Source organism: Terrapene carolina, unplaced genomic scaffold, assembly GCF_002925995.2.
Source record: "Terrapene carolina triunguis isolate 2854851 unplaced genomic scaffold, T_m_triunguis-2.0 Scaffold69, whole genome shotgun sequence".
Lineage (NCBI taxonomy): Eukaryota > Metazoa > Chordata > Testudines > Emydidae > Terrapene > Terrapene triunguis.
Genome location: NW_020664420.1, coordinates 13,658,941 through 13,679,513, shown reverse-complemented (window position 1 = coordinate 13,679,513; position 20,573 = coordinate 13,658,941). Strand labels below are relative to the sequence as shown.

Here is a 20,573-nt window from a genome sequence, read left to right as displayed (position 1 = left end):
CTAATGTTTGCTACATACCTCTCCTTAGCATGTGCTCTCCTTGCAGAAGCTGAACTATTGCAGTTTGAGTTGCTGGCACAATAACAATGCTTCCATCTTCACGACCACAAACCAGGCGTCCATGTGCTGGGATATACACGCTGGCTGTAACTTTAAGTGGTTCGTTACTGTTTGGTATTAAGCTTAATTGGTCTATAATTCCAGCAGGACGAGGAGTAAGTTTACAAAAAGCTTCTTGCAGAGAAGTTGAAGTTGTCATTTGCAGTCCTGTTTAAAAAAAAAAAAAAAAAGTGATTAAAATAATTATAGCACCTGTCTTGAGAAGATCTCAAAGCCCTTTATCAATATTAGTAAATTTTACAACACCCTTGTAAGTAAGTACAAAACACATATTGGAGATTAATTCACCTACCATAACAATGCAGTCAGTCAGTCAAACTTTAACACTCAACTCTACTAGCACACAGAAATACCAGACGAGAGTTTGAGAAAGGAATTGAAAAAGAATGTATCCAACTTAAACTGCACAAGGAACTTATTCACACAGATGGCAATTACCAGACATGGAATTTAGTAAGAGACCCCAGTTAACTCCTTTAAGTCTTGTGAAAAGTACTATTGGATTTTTTCAATGACAAAACACAACTAAGACTTCAACACTACATCTCATCTGAAAGAGGACTGCTGTAGGAACACAGTGCAGCACTGGTTTACTAACTGATCAGAAGAATCTACTGACTCACAGCCCCTTTCTTCAACATCTAGTTGTTCTTTGAAGGTCTCTTGATTGTATGGGTATACCGCAAGAAGGACAAGAGACTTATTATGAGTTTTAATCAGGCCGCAACTTTATTATATAGCTGTCTGGGACTACCCGGCAGATAAAGTGTACAGTGCAGGTAAATCCATGCTTATTCAAATCAATTCTCCAGGGCTTTCACCAGCCTCCTTTGTTTAATCCATGCTTATTCACACCAATTCTCCGGGGCTTCCACCAGCCGCCCTTTGTTTTCATCCAGGTCCCCCAGCCGACCCATGGCCTGGATCTTACCATCCACCAGCCTCGCAAGAGGCTTAAGGAGGGCTATGAAAACAGGGGGAGTTGGCTCCCTGCTGTACCAGTCAGGGGAGTCCCTGAACCCAATCCCCTGTTCTGTTTCTTTTTCCAGTACCTCCTTTTAAGTCCTTTACCAGGCCATTTATCTGGTCACTGGCTGCCCTCCCTATGGAACATCTGCCCAATATTACAAAATAAGTTGCGACATATGGCCTACCACCTTTTCTATTCACCAGAAAAGGTCCATCCTCACACCCGCTGTGAGGAAGGTGAAAAAAACACATTCCATCGAAGCCAATTCTGGTGGTCTTGATTCTAAATATACTTGTGCACATGCTTAATATTAGTCGTTTGAGTGAGGTACATTATTTTTTGTATTGCAGAAGCACTTGGAGCCAGGACACCTTTGTGCTAGACACTGTAAGAAAAAAAAGAAATAGTCCCTGTTCTGAAGAGCTTAAAATCTTAAAACAGACAACAGATAGCTATGACAAATATATCAGGAAAAGGGAACAGCAAGACAACTGAAATCAGTATGAAAGCAGTGCTCGTAGCACTCGTTTAACCACCACCAAAGTTGTTGTTTTTTTTTAGTCATCACAAAATAGAGAGAGTTTTAAAGGAGGATAATGTAGTGAGTGACCTTGCAGATTTTTACAGGGAGTTTCTTCTTTGCATAAAGAGGTGATATGGAAGGTGCACAGCAGTGTTTGTCTGAAACTGTGACAAATGGCCAACCAAGGGCAGCATCATTGACAGAGAGGAGGTGGGAGTCTACATCTCTATAGAACACTGAAATTATAGGCAAAGTAGGGGCAGCCATGAAGAGCCTAAAAAGAGGAAGACAAATACTTTGTGCTTCATGCAGTGGAAAGGAGGAAGGGGGAGGAGTCGGTGGAGGAATGCAAAAGGTGTATGCGTATAAGGGTGATATGGTCCATGTAACAAGACAGGAAGATTATTTTTGAAGCAGCATTATGAATAGATTTAAGGGAGGCAAGACTGCATTTGTCAGCAACAGATGAGGACGACGTTGCTGTAGTTAAGATGTGAGATAATGATGGCCTGGATGAGAATATTAGTTATGTGAACAGTGAGAAAAGGCTGGGTTTTCGTGACGTTGTACAGGAACAAGAAGCAAAATTTATAAGCAGAGCAGAGTCATGTTATAGGCCTGAAGGTGGTGGTACATGTGTAAATATTTGAAGGATTGGGTCTTTGGTTTGAAAAGGCTAATATGGCCCATAGCATAAGGTAGTATTTTGTTAAATACCAGTAGTGTACAGATTAACAAAACTGTATCTGTATTTTTTCCTTAATTAATAAGAGCATTTTAGTGTAAAAAACTAAAATGTAGGTGAAGCACATTTACGTCCTGAAAATAAAAGTATTGGGTGCTGGTACAGAGGTGCTCCACTAAGCACACTAGCAATGATATACAGGAGGCGGTTTGTGTGAGCCTCCAGATAACTGAGCCACCCTGTGGTCTCTGAACGAAAATCTCAGCTTTAAATTTAAAAGAAAATTGCAGCCATTCTTCTTCTGAATTACAGCCTTAAATATAAAAACAGAAGTAAACCAGTAACTAGGGTCAAAAAGAACAAGCAGCTGGGTTTTACTTTTTGAACAGGAGACTGGTAAAACCTAAATATTCCTTCCTTTCCCCCCTCTCTTCCTCCCCCTCCCCCAACCCTCTCTCCACAAATGTTATGTAAAATTAGTCAGTTAAGTTTGAGGTGTATGCCAAAGAACCATCTCTCTAACGTTCCCCAAACACCACAGGCTGGTCTCTTACACAGAGGTGTGATAACTCGTTTCTATCCACTCTTGGGTTTGGATAAGGAGCACAGCAAGAAAAAAAAAATTTTCAGATATACCCAAAAATGCTGGGTCCAACTCTGTGTGTTAAAATTGCTATCACATCCTAAGGCTGGGAGCGAACCAGCACTTACTCTCTTCAGGCAGTTTTCATACCACAAGTTTGCCTTGCTTTGCCACAGCAATAGCAGCTACTGCAAGAAGAATTCCTCTTCTGCCACCCTCACCGAAGCTTCCAGTAGCACAGGGAGTCATACCACCTTGTCTTCCTGCAACCACCCATCTGCTTTAACAAGAGATAGTGGGAAATCCAGGCCAGAAAGGAGACTTCCCCTCCACCTCATTCCCGTATCTGCCCCTCCTCACACTAACCAGAGAGATTTGTTCCCTCACCCAATCCACCACCTGAAGAAGCTTGCAGAAGAGTAGGAATGGAAAGAATGGTTCTAATCAGGCTCTTACATCACATACCACTGAGGATGGTGTTATGTTAGAAGGTGGATAAGCATATTAAATTAATGGACTTAGAGGAGAAGAGGAAGCACGTTCACCCAGGGAATGTCACACACATAACCAAATGAGCAAAAAAAGGGAGCGACTTGTTAAAAGTTTTGGCAGCAAGTCACTGTGTGTTAGTTAACGCTACCTTCTGTGTTGTCTTGCAGTTCAAGTGTATCTGGCACATTCCAAATACACAGTCTCCCTGAAGAATCTCCCTGGATTAGAAGTTTATGGAAACACTCCCTGCGTCCATAGAAGAATCGAGTAATAGGGGGACAGATAAGCAGCTGTAAAATAAAGACATATTAGAACAATTTCAGATGTATATGGCAGGTTCCTAATCTTGACAATAACTTCCCTCACATAACCTTCTCTATTCCTGCTATACCTTTTAAAGACAAACAAGAATGGGAAAACAAAGTAACACACAGCAAAACAAAACCATGACTAATTACAGAGCATATTATAAACATAAAATATATCAGGCAGAATTTTAAAATAGACAATTTAATTGCAACAGAGGACTGAAAGGTGTGATTTGAAATGGTGAAAGTTAACAGCAATAAGATCTGAAACACAAACAGAATACAGAATGAGTTAAATAGTGTCCAATAATAAAATAGTCAGGAAAGGTTTCAATCTCTTCTGTTGGGACAATATTATGGTTAAATTAAAAAAAAATGTATTCCTAAAAACTATCTTGTGACCAAGTTATTCTTTTTAACTTATGTTGAAGTACAGTTGCCTGATGTTCAAAAATCTACTGTAAGTTCCATTACAGAAAATAGAGATGGAAGAGACATTAGGTTATCTTGGTCCATATCTCTGCCAGTGCAGGATTGTTCCCAATAATATCCTCTCTAGCACTTTGCCTAGTATTATTTTAAATAAGAAAAAGCTTCCATTATTTCCCTGAGGAAACTATTCCAGAGTGTCTTATAAATATCACTCAATTAGTTTTACTCAATATTTACCCTAAGTTTACCTTTTCTTAATTTCAGTCCAATTGTTAGGTATCCCTTGAACCATACTATATATTTCCACATACCCCTCAAATATTTGTCAGTATGCCTCACTTTAGCAGTTGCTTAGCCAAGCTACAGAGTATATACTTCATACATCCAGTCTTTTCTCAGATTCTACATAAATCCCTTCAGCTCTTCAATCATTTTTGTTACTTTCTCTGCAGTCCCTTCAGTTTGTCTACATCGGGGTAGGCAACCTATGGCACGTGTGCCAAAGGCAGCACGTGAGCTGATTTTCAGTGGCACTCACACTGCCCAGGTCCTGGCCACCAGTCCAGGGGCCTCTGCATTTTAATTTAATTTTAAATGAAGCTTCTTAAACATTTTAAAAACCTTATTTACTTTACATACAATAGTTTATTTATATATTACAGACTTATAGAAAGAGACCTTCTAAAAACGTTAAAATGTATTATTAGCACGTGAAACCTTAAATTAGAGTGAATAAATGAAGACTCGGCACGCCACTTCTGAAAGGTTGCCGACCCCCGGTCTACATTTTTCTGTTAATGATTCACCACCCTTTGGCACAAAACCTCTGAGGTACAGAGCCCAAAAATTGCACTGACTTTTTTCCACCTCATTGCATTACATTGTAGTTATACAGTAAAAACGGTGTTTTCCAGCACTTTACCAACTGGAAAACTCTAGAAACCAGCATTTCTGATACCGATGAAAAGTCCAGTTGACGCGGGGCCGGCAGGCTTCCTACCTGGCTCCGCGTGGCTCCCTGGAAGCGGTGACATGTCCCTGATGCTCCTCGGCAGAGGAACAGCCATGGGGGCTCCATGCACTGCCCCCACCTCGCCCTGCCCGAGTGCTGGCTCCGCAGCTCCCATTGGCCAGGAACCGCAGCCAATGGGAGCTGCGAGGGTGGCACCCGTGGGCGGAGGCAGCCCGCAGAGCCACCTGGCTGCGCCTACGCCTAGGAGCAGCAGGGATGTGTCGCCGCTTCCAGGGAACCAAGGTGAGCGCCACCCGGATCCAGCACGCGAAACCCCTCCCGCGCCCCAACGCCCTGCCCCGAGTTTCCGTCCATACCCAAACGTCTTTCCTCCATTGGTCAGTATAACTCTTAGTTAACAAGAATTTTTGACTAACCGGCACCCCTTTCCCCCATCCTCCCAACATGCCAGATAACAAAGCTTTTACTTTACTTAGGTTTCAGTATTCAAAAGGCAACATTTTCCAGAAGACTGTTTTATTTAAATTGTACAGAACTAAGCTCTTCAGCCTAATATGACAGTAGCATAAAAGGGACAGAAAGCAACCCAAAAATAAAAACAACCAAAACAATACATACAAAGGGAAATTGGCTATATGCTCTAGTAACATGAGTGTAGAGTAATCCGAGATAGCTTAGACATCTTACTATGTGTGTATTTATTTATATATTTAAAAAAGAAAAAACCCTTATTATCATTAAAAATGTATATTATCAGTGTCTCCTTCTCTGCTGCTTCCTCTACAGAACAGGGGTCTGGGGAATCAAGGGAGAGGGAGGGAAGAATCCCAAAAGGGTGAGGAGAGAACACAGGAGAGGGGGGACCCACAAGTTGTGTGTATGTGGGGAGGGAGAATGGTACAAAAGACCCTCCAAATGATGTGACGGGGATGAGGGAAAGGAAAGCGTCCAAAGTGGAGCAGGGGATGGAGAAAAGGGTGGGGAAAACTCAAAAAAGGGTTGGTGAGGATGGTCAAAGAGGGAAATAAATGGCAACCCAAGTTAATGGACAGAGGCAAGGAGGCTCATAAATGAATTTAACTTTTTAAAAAAAAAATTAGATTTGTGTAAATGTAATACTTAGCACTCCCTTAGATATTGAGACTCATTTTCCAGTAGCAATTGGGCAAGACTGTGAAACTTGCCTCCTTGCTAGTTAGCTTTTTCCCACCTCACACCCCACACACTCTAACCAAATGGGTAATTCAGGCTCAGAATAAGTATGACATGCTTGACCTAGAAGATTATTATTGGAGGATACCATCTAACAATACTCACTGAAAAGAAAGGAAAAATGATATCTAAATTGGTGCATTGGTGTGAGGATGCCTGAAGAACTGAAAACAAACTGATCTGACCTGTGCAGTGCTAATTATGGCCTTCATCTTAAAAAAAACCCACACACACCACAAACTCATGAAATACTAAAGGATTAGGAAATTAAGCCAAATGAATTACACTTTAAAAAGTCAGTTATTCTCTGAAAATGTTGACTTTAACTAAGGAAAAGAAATAGACAATTTGTAATGTTTGTGAGCAAGTTTTTATATAAAAACCATGCACAGCATAATCCACAAGACAAGGAATGTGTTTTACCTGTTTATCTGCTCGGTCCAATACACTGAACAGTAAAGGAGGAATTAAATTTTCAACAGCTTTTCCCACATCACTGCGAAACGTATCACTAGCTGGTAGGCAACTGAGTTTAACACAGAACAACAAAAGACACCAATTTAGAACCCTGACCTTATTAAGAATCTATTACTGTATCACTGTTTAAATGCAGAATTTACTAACAAAAAAATACTTTAAAAAAAAAAAAATCTGTGTTTCCACTACATTACATTTATTCATTTTGTCAATTTTTCAATATATAACTATACAGATGCCCATTCAGTCACCTAGGTTTATTTCACGTAAACTAAAAATCGCGATATAAACAGAGGGCTACTCATAAACGTATCCAGCTCAGTCTACTTCCACCTCAATGGCCTTAGAAAAGAAAGAAGATGAGCTTTGCAGTGGACCTGGGAGGTTCAATCTAGCCTCTGGTGGACCAAGGAGAGGGAGGAGCGAGTGCCAAAACCAAAGTTTCCTCACAAAGCGCCCTGCCAGCAACTCCCTCCCATTTATATTGAGGGAGCTCTAGCTCAAGCCCTTCTGCTGATCCCTGCTGCGGCAGTATATGATGTGGAGAGAGATGCTCTCTCAGATAACTTTATCACAAACCAATTAGGGCTTTACAGGTTTAAAGTAACACTCTGAACTCCACACAGAATTCTACTGATCCTTATTAGATTCTGCATACAAAACCTAAGAGCTTATACATTATGAAGAGACATGCTCCCCAAACAAATACAGTCAGAAGACTGTATAGAATTGAGAACAATTAAAAAATTAAAATTTCAAGTGGCTACAGATACTATATTTAAAGACAATCATTTTCTAGCTCAGATTGAGAGGACTGTATAATTTTCCTGTCATATATAATGAATTATGATCCGAATCATGTGTAACTAAAATTTATTTACCACAGCATGTCATTACAAAAACAAAGCATCTTGGATAGGCTGAGACAGGAGGTCTTTCTCGCATGACAATAACTAAAAAGAAAAGTGATAAAACTGCTCTCTAAAAAACATCAGATAACTGATTCCAGGGCTGGAGACACTCTCTTGTATATTGTACCAATTAGCAGGCCCACAGACCGGCAACATGTTACTAAGAAATATTAGTTTGACCTGGGATACTGTTAGTAGGCTTATGTCTAGGACAGAATTGGTTCCAAAACTCGTCCAGATAATGTTCAAGACATGTGGTACAGAAATTAGATCAAACAGTGGCTTAGGAAAGGTGAAACAGGATCTCACCACATAATCACAGAAGCATAAAACAATTTTGCACTGGCTACAAACTCAGCAAGAATCACAGCATATTTCATGCAAATGGAGTTGAGAAAGAGTGTAGCCTATAGAGATGATGTTTGCCTATACCAATGTGCTGAAATGTAAGTAGAGAATACGTTTTTGGGCCTAAATTTGGGCTTGAAGATAATAAGGCCTAATAAAATATGAGTGAAGTAGACAATTCAGGGTCAAGTTAGAGGTAAAGTAGGCCAGGTCATGCAGCAAACATATTTGGTTTTAACAAATGCTCTAGACAAAAAGTGTATGTTTTGGAAGAATGTTATCTGTACTAATAGTTACTGGAACAATATTTACATAGATGTTAATTAAGATGACATTTCATGTGAAATAGCCTATGATAAAGTAGAAAATATTTAATCATGGTGGTGGAAATATAGATATGGTAAAAAGTGGGCCTAATTAATTAAGGGGTATTATTATAATTGATTATAAAAATGGTAGCATTAATTTTAGGTTAGCACACACATTGGCCATCAAGGTACCATTAAAGAAAGGATTACATGCCCATTCTTCTCAACCAGGGACTGATTACCCCTGGATGTACTGTTTCATCTTGGAATATGGTATAAATGCAGTGTATCGTTATACTGCAATACCTGTTTACTTGACCTGATTATTTTATTTTAAATAAAGTCTTTTATGCTATCACTAATTGTATCAGAGGAGTAGCCGTGTTAGTCTGGATCTGTAAAAAGCAACAAAGAGTCCTGTGGCACCTTATAGACTAACAGATGTATTGAAGCATAAGCTTTCATGGGTGAATACCCACTTCGTCAGACTCATGCACTAATTGTGTCATTCACAGTCCTCCACTAAACTAAATTATCTGTAGCGGCCCCAAAGGCTCCAACCTTAAATAGTTCAGTTTAGTTCTATTCCTTATCTTTAAACCATTAATTGGGAACACACACCATTCAAGTTAATCAGCAGCATACAATTTAGACATTCCCAATTGAGGTGGTTCTGATAACAATGAGTTCAGCAGAAACCAGTCATAACCAGGAAGTAAAGACAAGGGTCTGATTAACACTAAATTAAGTATCTTTGGTGGAAACATACTTTAAAAACCCACCAAGTCTGATCTTTTACCTTTTCTGTGTACAAGAACAAGTAATGCTTTTTAAAGGTTGAAACACTAGACTTAACTTACTGTAACAACATCCTGTTGATCCTAATTAACATAGCACAAATAATATTTCTTCCCTCGATGTGTCCCTGATTCAGCAAAACATTTAAAGTACATGCTTGAACTTGTTCACGGCACACCTTCAAGGGAAAAGCAAACCCAGTAACACCACATATTCTCCAATGTCAGCAATAACGAATCACAAAGGATCATAGTAATGATGGAAAATACGTGTCTCAAGCTTTGACTTTATTATTACCTAGTATTGTTTGGTATGTACCATAACATTAAGGTACAACATTTTCAGGATACACAAATTTTAAGGTATGTTAGTGGCATTTTAGTTTCAACAACATTGATTTAGGGATCAAACAAACCAATCAGATTTAACATTTTATTTTTATTCCACATCTCTGAGTTTTACCTGCTACCGCATATGTGCTCCATTATTTAAAAGTCTGAGTACCTGGCTGGTAGTTTGTAAATAAAACTTTGTCCATCTTCTGTCCATATGATCACTTTATCAGCTGATACAAAGTCACCGCCAGTCCACGTTTGTCCATTTTCACTGGGAACTGAACATAACAAGGAATAATCTCCAGCATCAAAAACCTAGAAGTAAGCAAAATTAAACAAAAACAAAAAGTCTATTTGTTTATCATTACATGGTCATATTTTAAATGTTTGGATAGCTGATAATTTAATACCTCCACATATTTAGTTTTAAGGAACATTCAATTCTATTACCTATGGAAGCATTTACTTAAGAAGATACTTAATACATACTCAATTCCATAAAATAACCAAGAAAATACATTTGTTACAGAAATTACAATGTCTGTGTCATATTTGCAATCCTTTGATACACATTACAAATATGGTACGGCATATCATGCTTTCTATTTATTTAGATTTTGCAGATTTTTGTCTGCATAAAACAAAACCATATCAACTATTTAACCTTCAAAAGGGGTTTTCATCTATTTTTTAAATAATGTCCAAAGTGTGAACGCAATATACTCCCATCGCTGTGAGCCAATATACTTGAAATAGACTAAATACTCAATGAACTCAGAGCTCTAATTGATTTATAAACACTTTCCCAAGCTTCTTTCCCTATGTCTCACTAACAGTTTTATTAAATCAGCCTCTATTGCTAAGAAAAAGCCAGTTTTTTTACTTAACTGGTTATCCTTACCCTCCAGTATTTGGAGCACACTACCAAAAGTGATCGTTGGGTAAATGCACAGAAAGAAATGCTTTGGCAGTTTTGACAATAAATTGGTTTAGACTCCTCCTCAAATACTGGTTCCGTATCCTAAAAGAGAAAGAAAGAAAGAAAGAAAGTTACCTTTATTTAACCCTATGATACCTAAAATTGTTCTGCTTTGTGCCAGGATTCTCAAATTATGCTCTCTGGACCTCTGAGAAGGTCTAAGGAGCATTTCAGGTGGTCCCACAGAACTTCTTCTGTCACAATAGCAAAACATTTATCAAGCTTCAAGCAAGGACATTTCCTGAGGGGTAGCCCAAGATACAAAGATGTATGGGTGTAATCCCATGTGGATGCAACATGTTTTACTCTGTCAGATATTTCTTTGATGAAAATTCAACCAGGATCAAATTTGCAGACTGCCAAAACTAAAGGGATAGGAAGCATACAGAAGAGTAGACCAAAAACCATGAAGTGGCATGGGTCGTCAGATGTTCGGCTGCGTCTGTGTTCCCTCCATATGCCATGCCAGCTCTGCGCAGATAGCTGGCACAGCAGACCTCGAGCGAACTGCCCAATAAGACCACAAGACGTGGTTTAGTAGCGAAGGGGCCCGGCCAGGTTTATTGTCGACGAAGCACAGTAAAAGCACCTGGTAGACTCTACAAGTATACTAAGACATGTATGCCCATGACAGTGGATGCAGCTCGGTCAGTGGCAGGACTTTCCACTGCTCCCTAGGCTGGCAAAGACACTCCCTCTGAGATACATCTTTATACACCAATACAAACAAATTACGTATTACCTCGACGTATCTAAATGCCACCTTCTGACGTATTTGGGTGCCACCCATTACCTCGTACATGTTGGTTTGATCAAAACATTTCTATACATCATGCTGTCATCCTGACCTTATCTTTAGGATGGGTCAGTGTGTTTTTGTTATCTTTGGGGAATGTGCTGGTATCGAGGTGTTCTGGTACCAGCTGGTATCGAGGTGCTCTGGTACCAGCTTTCTGGAATGTGTTTGCGTATATAGTCTTATGCCTAGCACTACTTTGGAATGTGTGTTTCTGCAATATCAGCCTTGTTCTTGCCAGATTCTCTGAGCAGGGCCTGCCTCTTGCTCACAACTTAACTTTGCTTTACATTAGCAAGTTTTGACCATTACTTTAGCCCAGGCCTCAGGGCTCATACCAGGCCACTAATACAAGGCCTTATGTTTCAGGTCCTCTCCTTACTTCAGCATATAGAAATTAGAGAAGTGAGGGTTGCAGGCAACAAGTGGAGACTCAGTTATAGTAAACTGAAAGCCCTATGTCAGGGAAAAGCGGGGGGAAAAGAATGTAGAGACAAAATGGATGAGATATAATCAAGCAGCCACACTCCTTATGTCAATTGAGTTTATTTTATATTTGACCCCTTTCATGTTAATGAGTATTAGAGCTACCAGAGGAAAAGGGTGCACTTAGGATTGGGAGAAGTGTTCATAAGAGGATCTCATCATAAATGATCCACATGATAAAGTTTGAGAACCACTGTTTAGTCAGTTACCAAGAAAACCTAGGTAAAATGTTCAAGAGTGCCTATTATTACCCTCTATTAATAATAAAAACTTATTATTTGGAAATAAAAACTAACTGGAAAGGGACGCAAGAAAGAGGGAGAGGAAGAAGGGAGGGGGGAAGCAAGACAGCTAGTAGACAGCTACCTCATTTCCTAGCTTTTGTGGTTTTGTGCACCTAAGAACACCAAAGCAGTTTGGTGATCTCCTCCTACCGTTGTTCCAACCATAAAATTTAGTATATTTTGTTATGATTGGCAGTGTGCTTAGAAAAGACCCTGAACTGAAACAGTAGGAGGGATGCACGGGGAGCATTGTTGGGGAGAAGAATAAGAAGCTTATACAATGACTTGTCTGTGAAATTCCCTGGCTCTAGCCAATGACATCAGCCTCCTCACTTTTACAAAAACTGGATCTAATTTAAGGAACAAAAGAAGAAGGATTGGTTCAGTGGTTAGGGCACTACCGTGGGACTCAAAGGACCTCAGTTCCTGTGTGACCATGAGCTACTCACAATCTCTCTGTGCTCCTGTTCCCCCATCTTTAAAATGATAATGTTTCACTGCCTATAGGGGTGTTGTATAAAACACAACGAATATCATGAAGTGCTCAGATAACGTGGGGGTCTGAAGTATCTCAGAAAGATAGACAGTAAGCAAAGATAACACATCAATAATTGTACTTGTCTTATAATATATAGTTAGTTTTTCTATATGGAAATCTTAACAAAGATCTCCTTACATTTAAATTTATCACTCAAAATAAAGTTTAATAAGACAACAGTGGATATGTCTACACTGCATTTTAAAACCCAGGGCAATGAGTCTCCAACAGATTCAGGCTCACACCACAGCAGTAAAAACTGCAGTCATTCGGGCTCGAGTTTGGACTATGAAGCCCGGCATTGAGAGGTGGGCTTCAGAGCCTGAGCCACAATATTTACACACTTGTTTTTAGTACCATAACACTACTAGTTTGTAGACCAGAGCTAAGAGTCTTGCGGTTGCAGGTTTTAAATCACAGTGTTGACATACCCAATGTGCATGTAATGAGAAATGGAAAATTCTGTGTTTCTTAAAAGGCCAGATGACCATCTCCCAAGGAAGAGCCAAAAAACTTTTTGGAGGTCTTATGAGACTAATAGAATAAAAAGATCTGCAAGAGCTTGTGGTAATCTATTCTGTCACGGGTAAGCCTAACAAATTCCTCTGCAGGACAGATTAGTGCTGCCTATTTAGTACTGACGCTGTCAAGTGAGTGATCTTGCCTGTAGACAGTGAGCTGAGGCTAACTAAATAGGATGGATATTGTTTTAAATTCAAGCTGCACTTTCTCAGGGAGCCCAACATCTTTGTAAGAAAAATTAGATGACAAAGTCTTTTATGTGGTTTGATTACCTCTTTGCTATCCACATCTTTCCAAAACAGCCCAGGTCCCTTGCAACTGGAAATTCTTAACATTTTAACATTGTTTTTAAGGAAGACTTTTAAATTAAGAAACACTAGTTGTATCAAACATGCCAAATTACTCTAGAGCATACTCTGGCTATTTCAGTAAGTGAAACAGTAGAAAAAGGAGTTCCCCTTTTTTTCCAGACTCTGCCACAGAGGACGAACAAGGATCAAGTAACTGCTCTCTTTTTCAACCAATAGACACACAATCCCTTTTTGTAGTTTCCAAAATAGGTCTCAGAATTGTTTACTAAAGTGAAAAGCAACAGAAAGTCCTGAATGCCCACATCCGACGAAGTGGGCATTCACCCACGAAAGCTTATGCTCCAATACATCTGTTAGTCTTAAAGGTGCCACAGGACTTTCTGTTGCTTTTTACAGATCCAGACTAGCACAGCTACCCCTCTGATACTTTACTAAAGTGAGTAACTCAGCTATTTGAAGTCATCATCTATATTTGATCTTATACATAGTAAAGATAATTGGTGCCCCCTTAATATTCAAGAGCAGATGCAGCCTTCTAAATTAAAGCAACAAAATCTAAATTAGCTGTGAAGATTTACACCGTGAGAAAAATTTGCAGGTGTTTAGCTTTGATGTACACAACATATGAATCTCCTGTGGGCAGCTAAAATGCTAGTAGTCTCCTAAAAGTGTTACACACTTTTTTAGAGAAAGATTCTTTACTTTACTGACTGGCACCAATTCAGATGCTGACAGTACAGGAGGGCAGGAATAACAGACTATCATACAGAGGATTTATAGCTATTTATGCAATTCTATCTGCTGCTCTGCATGGTACACTGAAATCTTCACTTACCAACACTCTCTCTGCAATCCTCTCAAAGGTTTTTTTTAAGTCACTTACAAAGTTCAGAATGGGGTGGGATAGGGGAGTTAACTCTGAAGAAAAGGATGGTATTGTGGTTAAGGCACAGTTCTGGAAGGCAATAGATCTGGGTTAGTTTCCCAGATCTGCCACAGATTTCTTATGCACCTTAGGTAGGTCACTTACATCTCTCTCTACCTCAGTTACTCCATATGCATAATAGGGATAATAAAACTTCCTGTCTGTCTCCCACGTCTATTTAGACTGTAAGCTCCTTGAAGCAGGGATTGTCTCTTATTATGTGCTAGGTGCTGTTGTATACACAATGAGACCTCAATCTCCACTAGAAACCCTAAGAGCTATTAGAATAAAATAATCTCTGAAAGTTTGCCTTCTGAGTCTACTTTTCCATATCCCCATTGGAAATTCTGTAAAAATGCACAAGAAGAAGTCATTACTGGAGGGAGGGAGAAAGAGAAAGAGAGAAAGCTGGGGGAGAATGGAGAGAGAGAAAGAAAGTAAAGTGAAAAGTATATATGCATCAATATTTAAAGCCCCACCTTCATCCTGCAAAGCTGGTTGTAATTTCCTTGCAGTACAAGTAATTTTTAAATCACCAAATAACATAGCATTAAATGGAGAGGGGGGAACAGGGGGCAGACTTAGCACTAGACTCTCTCTCTGGACTTAACTTTAAGAGTCAGACCTCTAAGAAGGTGGCACGAGACATGGACAATAGAAAAATGACATCCCTAAAGAGTTTGCAGCTGATCTAAGGGAGAAATTAGAGAATAAGGAGTCCCTTTTTGGAAGGCAGAGGAGAGGTTAATTATTATGGCTCTTGAGCAGCTGGAGGATCACATAAAAGATGATGACCAAAAGAATGTTTCTGTTCAACAATACTAAGAGGAAAAAATTATGGGACTCAACACAGAGAACATACCGAGAGTGGCCCACAATGGAAATTGCAGAGCCTTGTTCATGCCCCATGCAATGTTTGACAGTGAAGGAAGAATTCAGATTCAGAAACTCCTCTGCTTACCTGCATCCGACTAACTTCAGAAGTTACAATCCACACTTTCAGAATACCAGTCACTGAAACTGCTACGACAGTATCCTCTGGTGGGTGACAGAGGGGCAGGAAAGAAGTTACAATAAAATGAAAGATATGTTGTACAAGAGATTACAAACATCAAAAATATTCTAAAAGTTTTTAATAAATTCATGAAGTGCTTGTTCCAAATTCAAGTGGTTAAATTAGAACTGGCAAATTATATGCAAAGAAAACAATGCACTAATTTCCCATTTGTTCTTTTGCTTTGTGGGAGTGAGGAATTCTCTGCATACATACATAGAGCTCAAATTGGGGAGAAAAAACAATGACGGAGTGGCACTCTCCCAAGCTCTGCACGCGAGCCAAGCTCTGCCTACGTTAGATGTCAAAATAAGACTCCACTCCAAGTAGATTGTGCAGATGTGATCACATAAGCTCTTAAGGGTTGGGTCTCCCTCTGTGGGGTTTGGATAGACCCATGCACAGGGCCAGGTTACATAGTAGTAACGATTTACTGAAAACGTATGGAGACTGAACTACACTACCATTCCTAGAAGTGACTGCTCTGAATTACAGTTCAGGCCAGTATACAAAGCCAGGGTCTGAACAGTAATTCTTATTCTGTGGATTAACAAAAAAACTGCAGTCTCAAAGGCTACCAAGCCCGTACCTTTCACCGACACCAAATTCTTAATGATTTTTGGCAAAGATAACCTTAATCCTTCAAATGGAAGAAACATTTGAAAACATGTGTGATTTCAACATGAAGTGACACATTCCAGTCTAGACTTTGCCAGGAGACTAGAAAAAAAAGTAGCTGTTTTTCTTACTTAAAAAAAGAAAAGTACAATAAACCCAAACAACTTCTCATTACCTTGTGTTCTATGGGATCGAATAATACTCATGGAGCTGATCCAGTCGGGAGAAATCTTTGACACTAAGGAATAAAGAACCTCGAGACTGGTAGCATCCACAACAAGAATTTCTGGGTAATGGCCATGACACAGTAGCCTGCCTTCACGCTGAGTCCCAACTGTGAACTGGTAGAACTGTTGTAAAGAGAACACAGTCCCTTAAGAAACTAGTTAATATTTTTTAAATCACAATCTAATTATAGGTTTTTTATCTCTATGGTGTTATTGGTGTATTACAATTATTTTCTATTTTCATAAATTATTTTGATAAGTTAGAATTCCTTGATTAACTAGCAGAGGCCAGCCAGGTATTTACAATTTGTTTGTTTGTTTTTAAATCCATACCCCCTTCTGCCCCAAAACACATTGTGGTATTACATCACATAACCAAATATTTTAAAAATTTCTGGAACTGGCTGACCAAATATTTGGCTTTACATTCCAGCTGGTCTCTGTGGGGAGCAGTGCTACTTGCCTGATGATAAATATAATCGCTGTAAATTAATTCTTGACAATTTTTCAAAAGCTGAAATGCAACCCATTTCTAGGGTGACAATGTAGAAATACATTTTATAAACTGGCATAAGTGAACTTGTGAAGATAACAGCCCAGTATTAGCAACAAGACTACAGCGATGGAGCTAAATCGTTCCTCAACTGTATAAAATATAGTACAGGCCCTCTCAAGCATTTTAGCATTTACATGAATACAATACCAACCTGTATTCCAGTATGGGTGCAGGCGAGTTTTGTAAATTCTATACATCTCCCATCATTCACATCCCACAGACACATCTCCCTAAAAAACACATAGGGTAAGTAACTCTGATCATGCCCATGCACTTCATTTTTCAAAAGGACTTGCAAGTTACAGAATTATTTTGGTTTCAAGAAAGCTATATTGGGTCATCTAGTCCAGTGACTGTCAACCTTTCCAGACTAGACTACTGTACTCCTTTCAGGAGTCTGATTTGTCTTGCATATCCCCAAGTTTCACCTCACTTAAAAACAACTTGCTTACAAAATCAAACATAAAAATACAAGTGTCACAGCACACCATAGGCGACGATCCCATGAGTGCTCTAGGACTGGAGCACCGACAAAAAAAAAAATTAGTGGGTACTTAGCACCCACTAGCAGCCAGCTACCCCCTCCCCCCCCCAGCGCCTCCCGTCTGCCAGTGGCCCCACTGATCAACTCCTTCCCCTCCGCCACAGTACCTCCCACCCAATGCAATCAGCTGTTTCACAGAGTGCAGGAGGTGCTGGGTGGGGGAAGAGCGGGGAGGGGTGGAACTAGGCAGGAAAAGGTGGGACGGGGGTGGAAAGAAGCGGGGTGGAGGCGTGGCCTGGGGCAGGAAGAAGCGGGGCAGAGGGTGCAGCTTGTGGGAAGGGGGTGGAGCAGGGGTTGAACACCCCCAGGGCCCAGAGGAAGCCGGCTCCTGTGAAGTACACTATTACTGAAAAATTACTACTTTCTCATTTTTACTATATCATTATAAAATAAATCAACTGGAATATAGATAGTGTGCTTACATTTTAGTGTATGGTATAAAAAGCAACAAACAAGTTATTGTCCGTATGAAATTTTAGTTTGTACTGACTTTGCTAGTGCTTTTTTTGTAGCCTGCTGTAAAACTAGGCAAATATCTAGATGAGTTGATGTAGCCCCAGGAAGACCTCTGCATATCTCCAGCGGTACACAAGCCCCTGGTTGCGAACCACTGATCCTAGTCCATCCCAAATGTTTAGGTCAGGTAGCAGTTGGCCTTCTTTTAATTCCCCTTCCTTTCTCAGAGTCATCGCTCTCTCAATTTTTTTAAATCCACAGCCTTCCATGCAAGGTCTGCTTCTCTGGCATTTTTTTAGTTACAATGGAAAGAAGAAGTGAGGAGCCAAGACTTGTCACAAATAATAAATAAATAAATAAGTAGGATGCTTGTGTAGAGCTCAGGGCTCCCGATTTCTCTCATGCAAATATTTTCAACAACCTGTATTTCCAACCACCTATTAAATACTAAGACTACAGAACTAGGTTTTCCTTTTCCATATCTTAAAGCAGTAAAAGCAGTGGTGCTTTATCATGTGGCAGTGAAGACTGAGGGTAATTTCACAGCTTTTAAATTGCTGAAAAGTGAAAGTATCACTTGTTGCTGCTATGTGATGGGGCAGACAGGTGCCACACTGGCACTGAGAGGATTAAGGAGAGCCTGTGGACCCAGCTGACCCTGCAGTCAATGTCAGGCATGGAGAAGAGAGTTAGAAGGCGGAGACCTAGCCCAGTTGAGATCTAACCAGGAAGAGAACAGAGCTCTGCTGCTTCCTCAATGAGGAAAATCTGGTTCTAGCCAAGAACCTAAGGTTCCATGCTAGATGGATGAGCCATTTGGTGGATGAGATGACCAAGCACAGGACAAGGAGAGACTAACTGCACAGACACAAGCCTGGAGACCTGCCAAAAAATCCTTGGATTATCCTGATTTTTAGTACAATGTTTTCCTTTGTTTTGGACTCTAATATGCTGGAAAGGGTACAAAGGGGTACATGCAGGAGGGCTAAGGCACCAAGTCATTGGCTCTATGAGAGGCAACACTTGCCTATCAGAGACCTGCTGTGGGGAGTCGTTCCTTGACGAACTACAAATGGGCGCCACCTAGACAACCAGGTTGCTTAAGCTGAATCCACCAAATAAACAATTTAAAAGTATCATCCAGTGGAAATTTTTCTTACAGACCAGGAGAACGAGTATTATCATTTTGAAGTAGCTTTTCTCTTGTCTAATTCCACTCAACGTCCAGGCAGGTGAGCACAGGATGCTTGGACCTGGATGAAGTATTTCATGGAAAGAAGCATTGATGGATTCTCTGATGCAATAAGCAGACCTCCAAAAAAACATTTTGCTTACTCAGCTAAATACTTAGAGGATGATCAATACTGTGTTCTTTATTTAATAATTCGTCACTAGAATGGGAACATGGAATTATAGAGGAGCCCACTAGAAGACCTGATCAAAAGTTTTCCAGTGGAACGTTTTCACTTAAAAATATCAAAATGAAGCATTTTAATAAGGCCATAATATTCCATTTCAACCTTGTTGTAAGGAACATTTAAAACTTTTTATTTTATCACCGTACAAATTACTATTTAGAGAACCAATTACAAATTACCAGTTGGAATATCAAATCATCAATTTTTATTATAATTTAAAATTTAATCTCTAACTTTAACAAAGATTTCAAAGTCAAAATAAAACATTTTGATTGATTCTAACTGAAATACTTTCGGAGACTTTGTTTTGTGGGAAATTTCTACTTTTCATTTAAATTCAAAATGAAAAAAGCTGAAATGTTGGAAGATCCGATGGTACAGAAATTCCAAATTTTTGTCAGTTCTTCTCACTATTTCAAGGTTGGGAGGTCATGTAGAGCTACAACTCTGACCATTCCAGCTGCAGAAGAGGAGAATTTCCTTACTACATATTTGGATACAAACAGATCTATAAATGGTTAACCACATTTCTTGACTATAAATCAGAATGTTAAGGGGTAAAGAGTTTGTCTCATTCATTTGATTGAAGCAATATTGCTTACACCAATATTGAGGTACACCTTGAAATGTATGGCTCATATCCAAAGTCGATGGGACTTTGGAGTTCTGTTTTTTGTTGTTGTTGTTTTTAACGTGTTTGTACCCAAAGAAACCACTCATTCAAACGATTAATTCTTCAAAAACCCCTTAACAACAGACCAGTGCTCTGACCAACATGACTTTTGTGAACACTCTCAGGGCAGATGCCAGGACAAATGGAAAAGAGTTGAATTGGAAATACTAAAACCCAGTAGAAACCTCAGGTTACTTTTGGTGGACGAGAGTGATAGGGATGTAAAAAGAGACATTGTTAGGTCCATTAATGCCATGAAATCAGGTGGTCTTTGTGATCCATGATTGGCAGCCTGGATCTGATTGATTCTGTTTGGAATACTTGCGATTCATTAACTTGTTCACCCATTACATATAAAAAGCACTAGGTGCCTCTCTCTTTAGGTCCACAAAGAATTTTAAGTAAATTCCCTTTAAAGTTTCTGTTTGTCCATGGCTAGGACCCTAGTCCACAGACTCTAAAAGGTTTCCAGCAGTTTCCGGGGTGGGGGGGGGGGTCTCTCCTGATCTAAAAAAAGAGGAAGGAGAACACTAAGGGCTTCTCTACACATGGAGTTACTCTGGAATAACTATTCACATCTTACGTTATTCTGGAATAATTTTCAGGTATAGACAAGCCCTAAAAAGGAAAGGTGGCATAACTCAAAGAATTACCATCTAGGGAAAGGAGATCCAACAGTTAGAGGAGATAGCTTCCCACTGGAATGAGAAA

The 20,573-nt window shown here is 39.6% G+C and overlaps 1 protein-coding gene across 1 annotated transcript in view; it reads right to left on the bottom strand.

Annotated features, from left to right (window-relative positions):
* The window catches only part of WDR7 (WD repeat domain 7), a 437,463-nt gene that overhangs the window by 386,047 nt on the left and 30,843 nt on the right, over window positions 1-20,573 (bottom strand). The window contains exons 4-11 of the mRNA XM_029910906.1: window positions 16,923-17,001; window positions 16,164-16,338; window positions 15,278-15,354; window positions 10,377-10,496; window positions 9,645-9,790; window positions 6,722-6,824; window positions 3,522-3,663; window positions 19-267 (exon numbers count right to left, since the gene is read on the bottom strand). Of these exons, the coding sequence (XP_029766766.1) occupies window positions 19-267; window positions 3,522-3,663; window positions 6,722-6,824; window positions 9,645-9,790; window positions 10,377-10,496; window positions 15,278-15,354; window positions 16,164-16,338; window positions 16,923-17,001 (1,091 nt within the window). The remainder of the gene's footprint in view (window positions 1-18; window positions 268-3,521; window positions 3,664-6,721; window positions 6,825-9,644; window positions 9,791-10,376; window positions 10,497-15,277; window positions 15,355-16,163; window positions 16,339-16,922; window positions 17,002-20,573) is intronic.